Raw genomic sequence first — 21,117 nt, forward strand, 5'->3', positions numbered from 1 at the left:
CTACCGAGAGGTAATAAATAACCTGCCATTTTCTGGATGCAATTCCTTTATTTATGAAATAGAGTAAAAGGCTTTTCTGACCACTGCCACTACATGATGGTCGAATGTGAGATTGTTGTCAACCTGTGTACCCAGGTCTCTCACCACAGGTTGTGTGCTTACGGGGTTGCATTGATGTGGTTATCAGTAAGGAGCGTGTTTTTGCTGAATGGTATGATCATACTTTTTTTTTTTAATTTAACTTAAGGCCATGACTTGTTATTATTCTGACTATATCAGAACTGAAGTAAACATAACTGTGCTGCAGTAAAAGATAAAAAGTAAGAAGTCATATGACTCTGAAGCAGACAGTAAAATGTGCCAAATAATTTATTTCAGAATAAAACACGCTAATATAAACATGAGAAATTTGTAATATGTAGTTAAAAACACAATTTCACCATAAATGCTTTTAAAATGTACTTAATGTTCTGACCATTTAGGCTGCTTGCATTCTAATTTTTTAAATCTCTGACAAAATACTTGTGCTCAACCTTATGAAGAACAAAGAAAAGAAGCTTTTTAATTTTTTTTCCAAATTATACTGTGTGAAAAGAGCATTATTCTGATTTGTTTTTAATAGCATCCATGTATTGCCTGATTCCCAGTTTGAATTTTATCTTTGGCTTACCTGTATAGAAAGCAGCAATAAACTCCCAAAGTATTAATCTCAGGAAAACCTGCCTAAGTGAAGAGGAATGCATTATGCGTGTCCAGCATTATAAAACTGTGTGCTCAATTGTAATAAACAGCAAAATGCTAATAGCACTAAATGATATAAACCTCTGTATTGCTTGCCATAACAGTGCCTTTTTTAATCCAGGTAATGATATACCAACTTGCAGAGCACATTCAGTCATTTCTTAGTGAGCACAATGTACCTGCACCAAAATCCTTCCATGAGGAAATGTTGAAGAACCAGCAGCGGCAACAGGAGAGGCGCGCTCAAGAAGAACAGCGTCTGTTGCTGGAAAAGCAGAGAAAGGAGAAAGAAATGGTAAGAAAAAGATAAAAGAAAAAAGTAACATAGACTTTGGAATAATAATAAATGACTGCTTAATAAAGAAAGATATTGGCTTCAGAATGTTACATGCTGTTAGGCATAATTGCACCTGTGATTACCCTTCAGCATCTAAGAAATAGATCTAAAATCCATCCCTGAAGTGAGACGTTGTGTTGCTTATAATGTCTTCTCACCTCCTTCCCTGTGGCATAGTAGCAGCTGTAGGCAGCCAATTTAGGATCTATTTTATATGAGATAAGCATTGATGTTGTTTGCTCAGAACAACTGATTTTGGTCATTATTCAGATGTCTGTTCATTTGACTAGAAATTGCTTCTGTAGCAGTAACCCTGATCATCAGTAATGGTTTTCTTTAGCAGGTATATATAAAATGAAAATTTACTGTCATATTACCAGATGTTATCGTACACAGCCCACACCACCAGTTGAAGCAATTTTCTGTTTTAATACTACAGACATCTAGAGTGGTGAGAGGGCATGTGTAAAAAAGCAGCAAGTAGAATTGGGTGAGGGATAAACAATTAAACTATGAAAACATGGAGTCATTACATGATCATTAAGTAGTCATGTACATGAATTTTCAAGTAAGATATTGCATCTGTCTGAGGTAAGTTACCGTGGCCATTATTTCTTTTAGTTTGACTACGTGCATTCAGAATGAATTTTTGCTGCAAGCACTGGGAGGAAGACTGTGTGAAAACAAAAGGACATTATTTGCTTGCTGTTTAATAGCTGTTAAACAAAAGGACATTATTTGCTTGCTGTTTAATAGCTGTTCATAGTACTTGCCGTAGTGTGGTAGAGCATGTGCATGAGAGCATTATGTCAAAATACAGCCATCTGATCACAGTCGGACATCTTAGGAGTGAAAATTCTAGGGATGAATGTGCGTGAAAGTGGATGACATTTACATGATCCCTGTTAAATGATTACTGATAATCAGAGAAGGGTGTTGTATGGGAGCAAACATAAATAAATAAGTAAAATCTATTAATTTTGTTGGTACCAGTTTTACTTTCATGTTATCTTTTACTTATACTACATTAAGCTGCTCATGGCTCATTTGCTAACTGCTGAATGCTGGTCTGTGTATTTTGTACAGGACCATTGATATTTCTCTAAACCTCGAGGCAGTGTATTTATAGTCCACAAATCTGGGGCTAGAGACTCCACATCGGGGTTGCAGGGGCTTGCCCTCCCAGGCAAAAAGCACTTTTTTAAACTCTGTGCTGTTTGCGTGTAAACTGTAAGTTGAGGCGATTGGTAGTAAGTTGGTAGAAGTAGTGCATTTGCTGTTCAAGTTACTACCTTATCACAGTCAGTCACAGAGATGTACAGAAAATGGCTCTGTTTTAGGTGGGGGTAGGAGACAGGCTGCATATGAAGGTAAAGAGCAGTTAAACTACCACTCCTACGCAAACATTAGTAGCAAGGGGGGTCATTTGGTATTTGAGAGTAACAAGCTGAAGTACCTTACTTGACTCACTGTTTACTTCTCTTTTTTGTCATGTTCATACATTAAAGATGTATACACAGGCAGTGTATAGCTTTGGAACTGAGAAAGCAGGCTGTGTATGAAGTACCTTATTGTGACATTGTTTCCTTCTGTTTTGTCACGTTCTTAAATTAAAGATGTATACACAGTGTACCTTTGAAGCTGAGGAGGCAGGTTGTGTCTGAAGTACCTTACTGTGGTATTGTTTTCTTCTGTTTTGTCACGTTCTTACTTAAAAGGTGCATACATAGATAGTATATAGCTTTGGAGCTGAGGAGGCAGGCTGTGTTTGACAGTGACTCAGAGTTGGCTCATTTGTTAGCAGCAGCAGCAGTGTGATGTTACACTTCTTGATACCTGAAGATTTCCTTACAAGAAAGTTTGACCGTTATTTTTCTCAAAATGCAGCTGTGAAGCATGTCAGGAAATGCATGAAATATTTTAAAGAGCATAAATACACACACTGAACAACAAATTTGTTCTTCACTAGTCACATTTGCAGTATTTATAATAATTTATCTGATGCTGTTAATCTTCATTCATTCATTACTGATGGGTATCTGTTCCGTCCTCGGAACCAAGTCGGCTGTTATAGCAATCTCGTGCCAGCCAAAAATCTCTCGAACTAAGCTTACCCATAGTGCCCTTCTATCAGCTCAGATCTCGTTTGCCATGTAGAGTATCAAGATGCATCAGGCCAGCTGTCAAGCTAAGTGGTTTGGAATTTATATTTCAGCTTAGATCATTTTTCTCTACCTTTGAGATTTAATACCTTATTTTTAGTCGTTTATAGTTTGCTTACCCGTGCTATCTGTTGAGTGACTCTCTTCTGTTTCTTTACCAAAGTTTGGTATTTCTTCATACCATTGCTGGTACAGGCCTTCCTTACCTCTGTGATAATCTCTAATACCATTGCTGGTATTCCCCCCCTTCTCTCTCCTTTACCCATTGGGTATGCATAGGTTGGTACTAGGCTATCGGCCATAGGACCTATACAAGCCTAGCCATAACAATTCCCTGGCTATTTATTCCCACAGTATTTACTTCCCTGGACCCCTGTCTAGCAGGGTGACTGATGTGATCCCGGGGTGAATTTCTCATCCCCCATCCAATCATCAAGGTTCCTTTTGAAGAGGGCCAAAGAGGCGCTCTGCTTGACATGTATGGGCAGTCTATTTCAGAGTCTGAGGTGTCTCTGGGTCAGGAGCCTATCCCTCCAGCATGTTTTATTCATTGTGATGACAAGGTTTAGATCCCTGATACATGTGTCTCTGAGGGGATTGGGATTTCTTTAAGTGTAGTATGTCCAGCAGCTGTGGGTTTGACATGGCCTTGTATGCTAAGCAGAGATCGTCTGAGTAGACGATATGCAACAGAGTATAGGTGGAGTTTTTTTAGATGGTCAGCATAGGGCATCTGCTTTAGGCCTTTGATTCTTTTAGTGAGGTATTTCTGCGACCTTTCCAGTTGTTGCAAATGTCTTGAGAGGTACATACCAAATGGGGCATTGTATTCTATAATGGGTCTAATGAGCGATGAGTACAGTGGGACAATGACTACCTTTTTTCTGGATGAAAAGCCCTTGGTGATGAGGTGTGCCACATAAAAGGATTTCCTGACTGTTGTGGCGATGTGGTTATCAAAGGTGAGACCACTCTCCACCTGTGTCCCTAAGCCGCCTCTTCTCACACTTCCGGTGTTTAGTGTACTGCCACCTATGTGGTAATTCGCAGTTACATGTTTTTTTCCCCAAAGGGGATAAGTATACATTTCTTGGCATTGAGGTTGAGCCCATGGCTCTGACACCAAGCCTCTGTCTCTGTAAGGCCCTTTTGTAGAATATCCACATCATTTGAGGATTCAGTAATGGCTCCCAGTTTGCAGTCATCTGCGAACATTGTTAGCCAGAGTCCCTTAGTGTTGGCCTGTACTTCAGAGAAGTAGATGCCAAACAACAGCAGTCCCAGCACTTGGTCCCCCGTGGAAACCAACCCTGCATGTCATTGTTCTCGAACTGAGGTCAGTGCTTCTTGCATTGCAAGCATTCCAAACTGTCCTCCCGTCAGGGGCAATTACTATCCAGTCGGACAACATGTCCTTAGTCTGGTATATCAACAAACAAGGGGGAACCAAATCCTACCCATTGTGTTGAGAAGCCATGCGAATTTGGGAATGGGCGATATCTTCCAACCACTTTCTGATAGCAATGCACATTCCAGAGGATTCCAATGTCATTGCAGACAAGCTAAGCAAATGCATTCTCCTGCCTCACGAGTGGTCACTTAACCCTGCCATAGTGACAAAGATTTTCAGTTGCTGGGGTCAACCTTGCTGCGATCTATTTGCATCCCCTGCAAACCACAAATGCAGCAGCTGCTTGCCCTGATCCCTCCTTAGGAGGACTCCCTGAGGGACGCTCTAATACACAATTGGCCAACAGGACTCCTTTATGCCTTTCCCTGTCTTCCTCTGATCCCGCAATTCCTAAAGAAAGCTGTTCAGTTGAGAAGCAGAGTAATCCTCATTGCCCCCAAGTTTGGTTTCCCTCCTTTGGCCTTACCTGCTCTACCAACCATGGAGTCTGGGTCTAACCCCAGAATTGCTATCGCACCTGCAAGGGTTGATCCATCCGCATTAGACCACCCTTCAGAGAGCCAGTCGAACCTGACTTTGGTGCTACAGTCCTTGACTTGTCCTCCCTTCCAGCCTGCCGCCACTTGCGATACGAAATTTTTATCCTGGAAAACTCTTCTTGGTAGCTATTACCTCAGCAAGGCGAATAGCTGAACTTACAAGCTTTATGCATAAAACGCCCTACATGCACTCTGGACTAATCCCTCTTTCTTACCCATAGTTATTTCAGATTTGACGATTAATCAAACGACTAACCTGCCAGTCTTTCTCAATTTTTCTAATAAAGGATAATATTGCATGCATTTGCTTGATGTGCATAGACAATTACTTTTCTACTTGGACAGGACTAAATCACTACGGAAATCTGACCAATTATTCGTATCCTTTCTAGGACCAAAATTGGGAAAATCTGTTTCTAAAGCAACTTTAGCTAAATGGCTGAGAGGTTGTATTTCCTTTGTCTACCTACAAAACAAAGTTCTTCTATGAACTAAGGTCAAAGTGCATACAACCAGATCAGTGGTGACATCTGTTGCCTTTCATTCAAGAGCTTCCATAGATGACATCTGTGCAGCAGCAATATGGGCTACTCTTACCTTTATCACTCATCATAAATTGGACTTTGTCTCCAGGGAGAGAGCATCCTTTGTTTCAGTAGTGCTCAGGAATATCCTTCCTTAGGGCCTCCCAGGACATAAAGTAGCTAGGGACTCTGTCCCATCAGTAATGAATGAATGAAGATTAATATCAGATAAAGAAGTTATGTTCTTACCATAATGTTCCCTCTGTGTTGTTTCATTCATTCATTACATCCCACCCTCCTACTCCCTCCAAAAGACTCCTGGAAGTTCGGATTTGGTCCAAGTTCCATAATAAGGAATTTGCTCAGGTAAAGCCTCTGCTTTTTTTCTTTCTTACATGCAAGCTTGATCTGAGGTGATAGAGAGAGGGGCAGTATGGATAAGCTTAGCTCAAGAGTTTTTTGGCTGGCGTGAGCTTGTTATAACGGCTGACTCTGTTCTGAGGATGGAACCGATACACATCAGTAATGAATGAATGAAGATTAACAACACAGGTGGAAAGCTATAGTACGAACATGACAATTTTTTTTTATTTGTAACCGGTTTTAAAAATCTTTATAAAGTCATCACAGTATAAACTGCAATGTGAATTTACATAAATTAATAGAAAATAAACTGTAATTTTTTTTTATTATTGTTATTCAGTGTACATATGTTTTCTTTTTAACTATTTTGTATTCACTGGTGCTCAATGCATTCCACCCCTTCCTGTGTTTTGCTAATGAAACAAAACTCTTCACAGTATGTACTCCAGAGGTATCCCCCAGAAGTTTGTATTATTCATGGTAACTTTGTATGAGCCAATCACTGAGCAGCATATTACTGTCACCAAGAAGATGCCACAACATGAGCAGAAGTGATTGATTTCAACAACTGTCTGTATTTCTGGTGTCATTCTAGGAGGATCTAATATTTGTCAGCTCTGGAAAGCATGGCTAACGGATCACGTTGCTTTGCCAAGCTACTACTACTCTATCTTATCTAACACTTCTACTTCACTAACTGTTTCCCTATTCTACCTACTATCTAAATCCCTACTAATTTCTCACTCACATATTTTAAACACTGCTCTATCTCTTGGAACACTCTCTCCTACTCCTACTTTTCTACATCAACTACTAACACAAACTACTCCCTACTTAATTATATATGTGAGAGTGTTCAATCTCGCCGTTTGTTCTTACACATGGGTTCGGAGCCGATCCTCGGCTCCGTGTCGGCCGCTTGCAAGCTCTGCATCGAGAAGAAGCTGGAGATCACCTAATACCCACAATCCCCCTCTGCCTTTACCTCAGATCTAGTTTGCCGCTGCAGCGTTCGCATCACTGGGTCGAGCTCGAGCACCTAAGATAAGATTAAGAATTTATTCTTGTATTTTTCTTAGTAATTTTATTATAAAAAGTTTGTTAGTGATATATTGTGTGTGTGTGGTAAGGTTGAGGGATACTCGGTTCCGTTAAGTTTATTAAAGCTTATTTAGAGTTCTCCTCGGGGCCTACCACCCCTTACTTGGATTTGACTACCGGATTGACTACTTTACTGGATTCGACAATTTCACCGGACTTGACTTCTTTACTGGACTTGACTTTTCAGTTTTTATTAGTGACATGTCTGAAAAGGCTAAATCGGGGTTTAAGCGTTGCCAATGTGGGCAAAAGATGTCAGTAACTGACAATCATAGTTCCTGCGTCTACTGTCTTGGCCCTCTCCATCTGCAGGAAGACTGCTCTATTTGTCATTCTTTCAGTGGGAGGGTCATGACAGATAGGCGCAGGAAACTAATGGATAGAGGTTTATTAAAACCTTCCTTTCAAGAGGCTCTGGATGCTTCTGACCAGGCATCCAAATCCTCGAAGGAATCGAAGACGTCGGAGCCCAAGTCATCGGCTCCGAGCTCTTCAGCTAAAGTTAGATCACCGGTTCCACAGACTTCGGGGCCGAGTGTTCAACTGTTGTCAGTTTCCGAGCCTCGAGTCTTGGAACCGGTGATGGAGCTCCCTCCCCCGACACTGTTGAGGTCGGCTCCGTCTTCGATTCCTTCGACCCGTTCTTCCAGGCCCCTCTCCAACACCGATGTTGACTGTGTGGTGCAGAAATTACTGGAGAATACGGCCTTATCCAAACTTATCTCGGTTTCCACCCAATTGGTGTCGAAACTTGAAGGCCTTCCATTATCTCCATCTCTTCCTCCTCCGAGACCTGTCCAGTCTTTGGAGCCGTAAGAGGCTGATCTACTGATTGTGGAGCCCTCGGTGCCAGAACCGTCCTTTTCTCGGTCGGCTCCATTCACCTCGACTCCGTCGGATCCGGTACCGGAGTCTCGGAGCCGAAGATCCATCCTTGGTTCCGGGGCCGAGAGTCGAACCGATGTTTCGATTCCGACTCTTCCTCTCGGGGCCTCGGCTCGGATCGATTCGGCTCCGTCCTCGGGATCGATGCCTTCGGTGCCTGTTTCGGGGATTCTTCCCATTTCTTCGGAACCGGGAGATACCTCGACTCGGGACCCGGGGTCCTTCGATCTCATGAGGAAGGTGTTGTCTACCCAGACAACCACATCAGTAGAAAAAGCCTCGCCTCCCCATAAAGGACCGTTATCTTCCTCTGCACCAACGGCCACATCCAAGCGTCGAGCACCGGTGTCTCAGCCACCCCTGGAGGGTGCCCCCTCTTCCTCGGAGGCTTCTTCGGATGCCCCCCCCCGAAGAAATCCCTAGGAAAAGATTGTGTAAGAGGAGACACTTAGATTCTCCACAAGAATCTTTGACATCCGATACTGACTTGGATGAGTCAGAAGGGTCCCCAAAGTCACCTTCAGAAGATGTCTCCTTTTCTGACATCTTGGAGATCCTAAAGCAGAGAGGTGATTGGCAGTCCCTTCCCCCTTCTGAGGATGAGTCAGTCTTGCTGAAGGCATTCGGTGCTCGCCCTTCCTCCTCCTGGGTCACTCCGCCCTGTGATGAGTTAATGGAGCTGATTGCTCAAGGGCGTGGGAGACACCTGACACGGTGGAACCAGTCCCTAGAAAGCCTAATAAGTACATTACTGCACCCCAAGACAAGGCTTACCTCACAAAGGGAGTTCCAGTGGACGCCATGGTGGTGGCAGCGGCCACGAAAAAGGAGATGTCGGAATCTTCCTCATCTGTCCATCCGCCTAACAAAGATTCTAGGACTATGGACAGGTACGGGAAGCGCATTTTTAGTTCAGCGGCTTTTTCTATGCGATCCCTGAACTATTTGACCCATTTTACACGTCTACAGAGGCATCTAATCAAAGAGTTGGGAGATACCCTCCAGGGTACTACAGATGCTGCTGTTTCAGAGAAAGTTACAGCACATCTCAATACCCTTACATCCATTGTCAACTCATCCATGAGGCTGATATCATACGCAGCCGAAGGATCGAGTAGGGCAGCAGCTTCAGCGATTGCTCTTCGCAGACAATCCTGGATGCGCTTATGTTCATTTGCGGAAGCCTTCAAGTCTTCCTTTACTAACGCCCCATTTGATGGTGCCACTCTTTGGCCCCAAAGTAAAGGAGACCCTTACCCGGTGTGAACAGGAGGGAAAGACTGTCTGCTGTCGGAGTCCGTTTTTCCACCCCATCCAGACCATACCCCAAAGGGCAACGCGGTGGAAAAATGTGGTTTCGAAAACCCCAAGGATCTTTCCCAGACACACAGGGTGATGCCCCCTCTAGAGGCAGAGGAGGGGGCAGAGGTGGAAGACGCCGCCCTGGCGGCAGAGGGGGTTCGCAAAACCAAGGTGACAGGGATACACCCCCTGGAAAACCCTTCCAGCACTCCTGAGAGGAGGCCCGACTGTCCTGCTCTGGAGGCAGTCGGGGGTCGCTTAGCTTTATACCCTCAGGCCTGGCAGAATCTTACTACAGACAACTGGGTAAAAAGCGTGGTTACCAGAGGTTACAGAATACCCTTTCTATCCACTCCAGAGGTTACAGAATACCCTTTCTATCCACTCCCATTCCAAAGAAAAGACTCCCAGATGTGCCGCCCCATCTGCGAGACCCAGCAGCTATAGAAATTTCAAAGCTGTTAGAAAAAGAGTCATCCAACCAGTCCCAGCGGACCAAATAGGATTCGGAACTTACTCAAGGTTCTTTTTAGTTCCAAAGAAGACAGGGGACAGGAGGCCGATTCTGGACCTAAGCATCCTCAACACCTTTGTCAAGAAAGAAAAGTTCCGAATGGTCACGCTTCAATCGATCCTTCCATTCTTACAGAAGGACGACTGGATGTGCTCAATAGATCTGAAGGACGCATACTACCACATCAAAATGGCCAGGGCGTCCAGGGATCATTTGCGCTTCCGGCTGGGAGCCAGTCACTATCAGTTTCGAGCCCTGCCCTTTGGTCTGACCTCAGCCCCCAGGGTTTTCACCAAATGCATGGCAGTGGTAGCGTCTCATCTGAGACGCCTAGGATTCCAGGTGTTTCCATATCTGGATGACTGGCTCCTTTCTGCCACCACCGGCCAACTGATACAGGCCAGGGAGTACACTCTACAACTTTGTGTTCACCTCGAATTTCCGTAAATTTCGAAAAATCTTTACTACAGCCATCACAGCATATCTTATTCATAGGAGCGGAATTAGATACGCACCATTTAATTCTAAGGCTCCCTCCAGAAAGGATAGCCTCACTACAAAGCCACATTTCTCTCCTTCTGTCATCCAAAAAATCCCCAGCAAAACTGGTTCTGAAGGTCTTGGGTCTCATGGCAGCTTCTCTCGTTGCGATACCATTGGGAAGACTGCACATGAGAGTTCTACAATGGCTACTGTTTGCACAATGGTCGTTCCAACAGCTACCTCTGACACACGAAATTCTGATTACAAACACATGCAAATCACACCTAACCTGGTGGCTTCAGACTTGCAACCTTTCCAGCGGAAGACCATTTGTACTACCCACGGCGACAGCGACGATAACCACGGATGCTTCCCTGATAGGGTGGGGGGGCATCTTTCAGGGACAGACAGTCCAAGGCGAATGGACCAATTTGGAGTACAATCTGCACATCAATGTTCTAGAGTTGAGGGCAGTGTTTCTAGCGTTGCAACACTTTGCTCCCCTTCTTCCTCTAGGGACTATTGCAGTTCAGACAGACAACATGTCTGTAGTCTGGTACATAAACAAGCAAGGGGGAACCAGGTCTTATCAGCTATGCAGAGAGGCCATGAGAATTTGGCAATGGGCGGAGTCCACGGGTCGCTTTCTGATCGCAACGCACATCCTGGGGTCATCCAACGTCATAGCCGACAGGCTGAGCAGAGCAATCCTGTTGCCTCACGAGTGGTCCCTCAAACAGTCAATTGCGGAGACGATTTTTCGCAAGTGGGGCCAGCCTTCCTGCGATCTTTTTGCGTCTCCAATGAACGCCAAATGCAGGAGCTACTTTGCCCTATTTACCCCCTCCAGGGGAAGTCCCCAGGGACGCGCTGGTGCACGATTGGCCCCCGGGTCTCCTGTACGCTTTTCCTCCCCTTCCCCTGATTGCAAAGTTTCTGCAGAAAGCCAACAACCTTCAAAGGACGATAATCCTCATTGCCCCATTCTGGCCTCGTCAAATTTGGTTCCCCTTTCTGTTGCAACACCGCATTCGGGGACCTTGGATTCTGGACCCAGAGCCAGATCTACTGACTCACTCGTCAGGAGTTCCTCACCCCTCTCTCGAATCACTCCATCTAGCAGCTTGGCTGCTCCGCTTCCCTTTTTAGCCAGGTCTGATTCTCTTACAATGGCAGTCCAGAATATATTAGTGGCTTCTCATAAAGCAACCACTACAAAGACCTACACCAGTAAATGGAAGCGTTTGCCTTCTGGGCGATTCACATCATTTGGACCCTGTCATAGCTCCGTTAAACAAGATCTTGGAGTTTTTAACAGAATTGTTCCATGAAGGAGCTTCTCCTGCCACTTTAAGAGTGCAATTGGCTGCCATTTCCAACTTTCATGTGGAAGAATGTAGGGCACCTGTGATGGCTCACAGACTTTGTAAGGCCTTTTAAAAGGATCTTTTCATATTAGACCACCGGTTAGAACTCCTACATCACCTTGGAATCTGAACCTTTTACTATCTAAATTGATGTTGCCCCCTTTTGAGCCAGCCTCCGTTTGCCCATTGAAGTTTTTATCGTGGAAAACTCTCTTCTTGGTAGCCATTACATCCGCTAGGCGGGTGTCTGAGCTTCAGGCTCTTTCTATTAAACACCCTTATTTGATCTTCCACTCTGACAGAGTATCTCTTCGCACTAATCCATCCTTTCTCCCCAAAGTTTGCTCTACCAATAACATTAATCAGTCCATTGAATTACCCACCTTTTTCAAAAATCACACTAATAAGTTAGAGTATATGTTACACAAATTGGATGTCCATAGACAACTCAGGTTTTATTTGGATAGAACAAAGGATCACAGGAAATCTGATCAACTCTTTGTAGCCTTTGCTGACAGCAGGAAAGGTGTAGCGGTTACTAAACGAACTCTTTCCAAATGGCTAACTGATTGTATTATATACGTTTATGATTCTTCAAATCAATCTTTATCTGTCAAACCTAAAGGACATTCTACAAGATCAGTGTCTACATCCTTGGCTCACGCAGCTCGCCTACCATTAGACACGATTTGTGCAGCTGCTTCTTGGGCTAAACCGCATACATTCATCTCTCATTACAAAGTGGACAGGGTTTCTAGGGATAGGGCAACCTTTGGTGCCACTGTGCTCAAGAACGTTCTCCCGTGAGTTCCTCAGGAACATGGAGCTAGGGACGCTACCCATGTGTAAGAACAAACGGCGAGATTGAACACACTCACATATAGAAGTTATGTCCTTACCATAACGTTCCATGTGGAGTGTTCATCTCGCCTTTGTTCTTACATTCCCACCCTCCCACCCTCAGGAAGAATGTTCAATTTGGTGCCTGGTTTGGAGTATTCTCCTTCTGCATTTGCAGTGGTTGTATTTGTATGATGTACATGTGTGTATATATATATATATATATATATATATATATATATATATATATATATATATATATATATATATATGTGTGTATATAGATGATTTCTTGATTATGTAAATTTTGGCATGAGTGTGCTCTCTCTGGCTGCTGGTTTGCTTGCAAACTAGATCTGAGGTAAAGGCAGAGGGGGATTGTGGGTATTAGGTGATCTCGAGCTTCTTCTCGATGCAGAGCTTGCAAGCGGCCGACACGGAGCCGAGGATCGGCTCCGAACCCATGTGTAAGAACAAAGGCGAGATGAACACTCCACATGGAACGTTATGGTAAGGACATAACTTCTATTTATTACTACGGCCACAATAAATAAAACTCTGTTCACAAACTTAAAACTCTGTTCACAAACTCACTACTGTTAACTACCACAATAGCCAGTCTTACCATACCTTATTCACTCGCCACCTATGAAGATCATACTCTACCTGCACAAAACCATTACATCATACAAACTTTACCATCCTCTTTCACATACTCCCTTAACCACAGTAATATAACAAGTACCTCCAACTATATACTACCAAAATATCACAGAGCAACCCACATTATGTACTTCAATACCAAAAAAACTTTGAATAATCTCTATAAAATACCAAAAGCTATACACTACCCCCAGCAGCACCCCCTACTAGACGGTGATATTCATCCTAACCCTGGCCCCAACACTGACCACACCAATATCCTTGACAAATTAACAGTGCCTATGGTTTCTACAATAACGAAACCATCTAGTTTCCTCTTGATAGCTCACCTTAACATTAGAAGTATCAACAATAAAATTTCCCACCTACATGCTCTCCTTGAAATCCACAAATTTGACATTCTATGTATTACAGAAACTTGGCTAAAACCATCCACTCTAGACCTGGAAATTACCCCTCCTGGCTATAACATCCTTAGAAGTGACCGTAAAATCAAAAAAGGTGGAGGTATAGCCATTCTCTATAAATCTAACCTCCAAATTTCACCCTTTAACATACCTCAATTATTAAATACCAAATCTGAACACATGTCTATCAAACTCCTAATTAATAACTCCAAATCTATCTATCTAATTTGCATGCATCTCCCCCCAGGTAATAATACCAGTACTCTAGAAAACCTACTTAGTAACCTCTCCACCCAACTACCCCAAGAGACAATTGTACTAGGTGACTTTAACATCAGCTGATCCACTTGCAGTTCTTCCAACCCTACCAACCACATAAAACTCTTCGGATTCTCACAGTTAACAACTCCAACTAGAATCCATAAACCTAGCAGTAAAGAAACCACTCTAAACTGGATCCTTATTAATAGCCACCATGAAACTTACACTCCAGGAACCCTTCCTGACGATCAGTGACCATATGCTTACCTATATTAGACAAAAAATCCACATTCCGAATACTCACAATATCAAAACCTCCCGCTTAAAAAATTCTTCAATCCAGACAACTTCCTAAATGAATTACCAGCATGTGACTGGTCACCACTAACCCATCTTGAACTTGATGAGGCTGTCACCTACTTTAATACTAACTTTCTTATAATCCTTGACTACCATGCACCATGTCGCTCCACTAGAATAAGAACCAAATCTGCATCATGGCTCACAAAACAAACTAGGCAAAAGATACTCCTCAAAAATAAAATCTGGGCTAAATGGAGAGCTTACCAATTGTCCATCAGATCACCTCCTCTTTAAACAGCTAAGAAATGCCACCAAAAAGGATATTCTTAGAGACAAAAAAAGACTACTACCTTCACCTACAACAAACCAGTCATCAAACACCTCAAAAAGTTTGGTCAGGGATAAACAAACTTCTTCAACCAGGTCACCCTACTACTCCAGACCCAGCCGGTTTCAACAATAAAAACTCCAACCAAATCCCTGATGCCTTTAATTGCTACTTCACAGAAGCCATTCAAACCCTAGCCAATTCCTTACCACCCTTCACTGCTTCCCCACTAAAGAACTCCATAACCTCATCTCCTACCTTTCAAATCCAACCTGTACCTACATCTCTAAGCTACTTCAAAAATTGAAACCTTGCACACCTTCTGCTGTCCATCTCCCATCTGAATACCTCCAAATTGCTGCAAAAGCCATAGACTTCCCCCTCTCTATCCTTATTAACAGAACTATCTCAGAAGGCAAAATCCCTACTTTAGGGAAAGTATCCCACATCATCCCTCTACATAAAGATGGACCTTCTAAAGAGCTTTCTAACTTTTGTCCTATTGCTTTACTCTCCCCATTAGCTAAGATAATGGAAAAATGTATTCACAAACAACTACTTAACCACTTACTACAAAAGCAAACTGCCAACATGGCTTTAGACCATTCCATAGCACATCGACTGCACTCTTATCCTTTACCGACTCTATAAACAAAAACCGGAACAACTCTTTTTTTTCCTCTGCACTATTTATTGACCTTTCAAAAGCCTTTGACATGGTTAACCATATCTTACTTCTAGACAAACTAAAAGCCCATTCTCTTGATCCTCATGCTATACAATGGTTCAGGTCTTATCTGGAAAATAGGCAGCAAGCAGTGCTTTGGCATAACAATCTGTCTTCACTACTCCCAGTAAATATTGGAGTACCCCAAGGCACCATCTTAGGTCCCCTACTCTTTTCCTTATTTATCAACAATCTACACATGAATATACCTCAAGCCACCTGCATTCAGTATGCAGACAACTCCACCTTAATCTGTACAGCCAAGAATATAGCCTCTCTCCACTCCCTCACCCAAACCGATGTTCTTCATCTCACATTGCTGCAGTCCTTACACTTGGGTAGTCCGCTGTCCTCGGTCGGCCCGAATATCAAAGTATAAGGCTGACGTCGGTCAAGGCGCATTTGACTGACATCAGGATGTCAGGGTACAAATGCGCATGACCAACGTCATATCCTCAGTCTTTTTTGCCGCATGGTCCGATGCAGAAGCAGCGTTGCAAGTGCCGGTTGGCGTTCTGAAATTGTTCGATTTCGGAGTTTCAGACCGAGTCAAAGTTGGCTAAGTACCCAGTTGGGGAATATTTTAGTTTTTCTTGCCTCAGTGGTTTACCGGATGTCAGAAAAGTGAATAATTGTATTTCTTGTGGGAAACAGATACCGCATAGAGACTACCATACTTTGTGTATTCCTTGTTTAGGGCCTGAGCACGATGTTGTTGGGTGTCGCTCTTGTGCTAGATTCAATAAGCGCACTATAAAGAGAAGATTAGATTGTGCCAGGTTAGTCTTCGTTAAGCGGTGCAATTATAAAATGCTGTCGGATGCTCCGGCGCCCGCTTCTTCAAGAAGCGCAAGGACAAAGCAGTTAAACCTAGGCTAGAGGAACCGTCCGTACCGGACGCCGGTTCTTTAGAGGTGTCGGTGGAGCCGGTGGTTCCACCGGAGGTTTCTTTGGGATCCCAGGGAGAGACTTTGTTATTGCAGGATGTGGCCTCTCAGGAGGCAGGCCAGGCTGATGGGGCTTCTCAGGTTACTATACTCCCTCCCTGCCTAGGGTGGTTAGGCCCTCTCCTTCTGTTTCCAAGGCTTCTCCCAGGGGCAGGCCAGGTTTAGCTTCAGTTGGTGTTACCCCTAGTTCTTCAGGAACTGTGCCCAAGAAGCATATGCTTAAAATGGCAGAAGATTTGATTACTTTGATTAGGGGTTCTATGCAGCCTCCTGATAAGAGACCTAGGGTGGAGCCTGAGCTAGGGAGTTTTGAGCAGGCTTCAGATGTTTCAGAGTCTTCGGCTGAAGACTTGCAGGAGTACTCTCCTTATTCTGATTCTGATGTGGATGATTCTACTCCTTCTGCTTCTCCTCCTGAGGATTTTTCTTTTTCAGAAACTCTTCATTCCATGAGGGAGCATTTTAAGTGGGAAGGTCAGGACTTCTCTGATTCCAGGAAAAGGCTTAGGAATTTTTGTTTTACCCCAGCATAGGCCTTTGGCTATACCTCCTGTTTTGGATGTAGTGGAAGATGTTTTTACAGAGGCTTCTCTTAATCCTGATTCTTTGCCTCCTGCTCCTGTTAAACCGGATAGGTATTACAGGGTGCCTGAAGCTCATAAGTATCTTTTTAAGAGTCCTAGGGCAGACCCAGAAATTGTTAGCCAGGGGGCTAAAGGTGTTAAGGCTTCTGTTGTAAAGAATCCGGTTCCTGCAGATAAAGAGGCCAGGGCCTTGGATAGATGGGGAAAGAAAGTTTATACTTCTTCCACTCTTGCTATGAGGGCTTTGAATTGCCAGTTTCACATGTTGAAATACCAAAACTATCTCCTTTCACAATTGAAGTCTAAGGTTGATGCTCTGGCAGAAGGTATTGATTGTAAAGAGTTGCAAGATTTAGTACATGTTTCTGAACAGGTGGGTAAGCATTCTTTGCAATGTGGTTTTGATGCTGTACAGGCCTCGTCTAGGGTGGCTGCCACTGGGTCAGTTCTTCGCAAGCACGCCTGGCTGAGGGATCAAAATTTATCTGACCATGTTAAAACAAGGATTTTAGATGCTCCTTTACAATCTGACGTGTTGTTTGGTTCTCCTGTTGAGGCACTTTTAAAGAAAATGGAAGACAAGGCTAAGTCTATGCAGACTGTTAAAGATTTTTTGCAGGTCCAGCCTCCAAAGTTTAGTAGAAATTGGCCTACTAAGGGGTGGACGTATCCTTCTTATGATTCCCAGTCTAGGGGTAGATCTAGACGTGGTAGGGGCAGAGCTCAGGGCTCTTTCAGGCCTAGAACAGGGAGTTCTCCTGCACAGTCTTCGAGTGAGGGCAGGGGTCAGTCCTTTCGTAAACAGACCCAATGACCTACCTTTTCAGCTGCCAGAGCCTTCTCGTCTGGCAGCACCTTTGGGGGGGAAGGTTGGCACTTTTCAAAGAAAATTGGAGTTTAATTACCTAAGACAGATGGGTATTGGATATCATACACCACGGTTACAGGTTTTATTTCCATACCTTGCCTCCTTTCAAAGGCATGCCAGACGTTCCTCCTCAACAAAGAATAGAGGCTCACAAGCAAGTTTCTCTGTTACTCCAAATAGGGGCCATACAGCCGGTCCCTATGCCAGAAGTGGGCCTAGGATTTTATTCTCGCCTGTTCCTAGTACCAAAGAAGGGGAACACGTGGAGACCAATTTTGGATTTATCTATCCTCAACACTTATCTGGACATTCCCAAGTTCAAAATGTTGACGTTACAGCAGCTTTTACCTCTGTTGGGCAAAGATCATTGGATGGTAACTTTGGATCTCAAGGAGGCTTACCTTCATGTTCCTATCAGACTAAGTTGCAGGAAGTATCTGCGTTTTCGAGCTGGGACTTCTCACTATCAGTTCTCTGCATTGCCCTTTGGCTTATCTACTGCGCCCAGAGTGTTCACGAAAGTTCTGGCTCCAGTGATAGCTTTCTTCAGGCTAAAAGGAATACAGATCTATCCTTATTTGGACGACTGCCTGATATTTGGACAGAACTAAAGGGTTCAGGCAGTCTCAGCAGTTATTTGTTTCTTTTGCTTTGAGTTCTCAGGGCAAGCCTGTGTCAAAACAAACTATTTCTAAGTGGATTGGGTTTTGCATTGCTTTCTGTTATTCCCATCATGGCAAGGAGATTCCAGCTGGGATTAGGCCTCATTCCACTAGAGCTACTGCCACTTCGACAGCTTTTTTGAGGGGGGTGGCAACCAAGGATATTTTGGAGGCAGCTACTTGGAGTTCAGTGCATACTTTCTCTAGGCATTATCACCTGCCACTTTACTCTAAATCCAGGGCTGGTTTTGCCACTGCTGTTTTGCAGGGCATTTTGGCAGCTCCTGCTTCCTTATAGTTTGGCCATCCTCCCATACCTCTGCTTTGGGATTCTACCCAAGTGTAAGGACTGCAGCAATGTGAGATGAAGAACATAGTACAGTTTTGTACCTACCATAAATGTAGATGTTCAAGATCCACATTGCTGCAGTCCAATTACCTCCCTCCTTCCCCTCTGTAGTTGGGGGTGGTTGTGTGGGTTGAGTTGTAAATATTGTGTATATAGTGTATATTTTGTACATATAATTAGGGCAAGGGTGCTTGGTTGTTTGTTTGCTGTCTTTTGGTTTTGACCTTTATTTTTAGGGTCTTCTGACATCTGGGGCAAGAAAAGACTGAGGATATGACGTCGGTCATGCGCATTTGTACCCTGACGTCCTGATGTCAGTCAAATGCGCCTTGACCGACGTCAGCCTTATACTTTGATATTCGGGCCGACCGAGGACAGCGGACTACCCAAGTGTAAGGACTGCAGCAATGTGGATCTTCGAACATCTACATTTATGGTAGGTACAAAACTGTACTTTTTTCATAATGGTTTATGCAACACTGCGTCCTCCTCAATCCCAAAAAAACGAAACTACTCATTTTTACTCCAACTCATAAATTACCTAGTCCGTTCTTCGCTATAACTTCTAACAATGGCACCAACAATAACCCCAGATACTACAACCCGCCTACTAGGTGTAACAATTGATAATCGACTTGGCTATGATGACCACATCAACTCCACCGTAAAGTCCGTTAACAAAAAACTTGGTACCCTCTATAGAATTAAACCCTTCCTTACCCCTTCTGCAAGGAAAACTATTGCCCAGACCCACCTCATTTCCACCCTTTTCTATGCCTCTGTTATATATACCAACCTATCCAAAAATAACCTCTCTAAACTCTCTACCTGTTATAATAGCATAGCTAGATTTGTCACATGCTCCCCCTTTAACTCACCACTGCAGAAACCTCAAACAACTCGAATGGCTAGAATTGCAAAACCACATACTCTGTCAACAACTACTCATCACTCAAAAGATCCTATACCACCCTAAAAACACCCCTATCCTCACTAATCTAATTACACCATATAAAAATCTAGCTACACTTTGCTCAGCTAATAAACTTCTAGTTTCCTCTTTTAAATCTAACAACAAAGCTGGTGATTCACTTTTCTCAAACACTGCAGGTAAAAACTGGAATCCGCTTCCCTCTGAATTATCAACCCTTGCTTCAACTTCCCTCTTTAAAAAAAACATCTTAAAGAGCATCTGAAAACTCATTGGCTTTGTCCATGTACTAACCCAGACTGATATCCTTTTCCCCTTCCTGCTCTATTCCTCTAACCTATGCCTCCAAAACTAATTATTACTCTCTTCTTCACAACATGACGATAAAATATAACTTCTTTCTTTCTTAACTGAGTTGTGCTCATAACTTCGTGTGTTTGATATATTGTTTAGTATAACTTTTACTAAAATTTGTATAGTCTATAATTTTTAGTGTTCTGTTGAACAATGCTGCCTCTGTATTGTGCTTTTATCATGTCCTTGTATAATTTTATTTTTTCACTGTTCATGCTTGGAGCTTTTCTCCCCGGGCCTCTACTGAAAATGGACATATATCCAGCTAGACTAGCCCGGTCAACAAATGTAAAAATAAAATAAAAAATGATCTGCACCTCTCCCCTCTAGGCTTTCAAATACTGGTTAAAACTTTAAACAGCCGCATAGTGCCTTTTGTAGGCAAAGCCAAATTGGCAAACTTACCAACAAAATCAACTCAACTGAATCTCAAGAGGTTAATGATTTAATGCCAGGTGCCTAAACAAAAAACTACACTATCTACAAGCTTTCCTTACATTCCTAATATACACATCTGTGCAGTTACCAAGACATGGTTTAAAGCAGCATAGACTACCCCAGCAGTGTAAGTTTTCAGTGTCTTCCACACTTTTAAACAACTAGCTGCACAGAAAAGGGCTAAAGGAGGATATGTCTCAATGTACATTAATAACAAGTATACCTCTAGGGTGAACCAACAGGATGATATGCTGGAGTTCTTCCAGGCGCAGATCACCATAGACAAAATCCTGTACTATATCCTAGCCAGCTATAGGTCACCCTTCCTGTTCCAAGAAGTTCACTGTGCATACTTGGACCTACTCGAGTCACTTACCATGCAATGTAGCACACTACTCATGGGAGACTTTAATTACTTCCCTATAGATTGAGAATCTTACACAGCCTCAGATTTACAGGTACCAAGATTCCTTGACTTAGTAAATGCAGACATCCTCAACTAGTGAATATTCCCACTAGAGACTCCAACATACTGAATCTTGTACCCTTTTATTAAGTGTTGTATTGTCAAAATGTAGTGCCCCTCCAAACCCAGAGAACACAGTAGCCTATGCTGAATTGCTCTCAGAAACTCTGTATAACCGTCTTAGTGGCTGCATAGAAGCTGCCATATCTACCAGAAGTAAGCCCATGACTAGCCCCAGAAATAAAACACCCTGGTGGCAT

General features: G+C 43.3%; 1 protein-coding gene across 3 annotated transcripts in view; it reads left to right on the forward strand.

Moving 5' to 3' along the window:
• Nucleotides 1–21,117, forward strand: part of EIF2AK4 (eukaryotic translation initiation factor 2 alpha kinase 4) — a 3,701,979-nt gene that overhangs the window by 428,175 nt on the left and 3,252,687 nt on the right. For all 3 annotated transcript variants that reach the window (XM_044073832.1, XM_044073831.1, XM_044073833.1), the window contains one exon: nucleotides 863–1,036. In XM_044073832.1, coding sequence (XP_043929767.1) covers nucleotides 863–1,036 — 174 coding nt within the window. The remainder of the gene's footprint in view (nucleotides 1–862; nucleotides 1,037–21,117) is intronic.

This window comes from Protopterus annectens, chromosome 6.part0 (genome assembly GCF_019279795.1).
Source record: "Protopterus annectens isolate FY-2018-M chromosome 6.part0, PAN1.0, whole genome shotgun sequence".
NCBI lineage: Eukaryota > Metazoa > Chordata > Ceratodontiformes > Protopteridae > Protopterus > Protopterus annectens.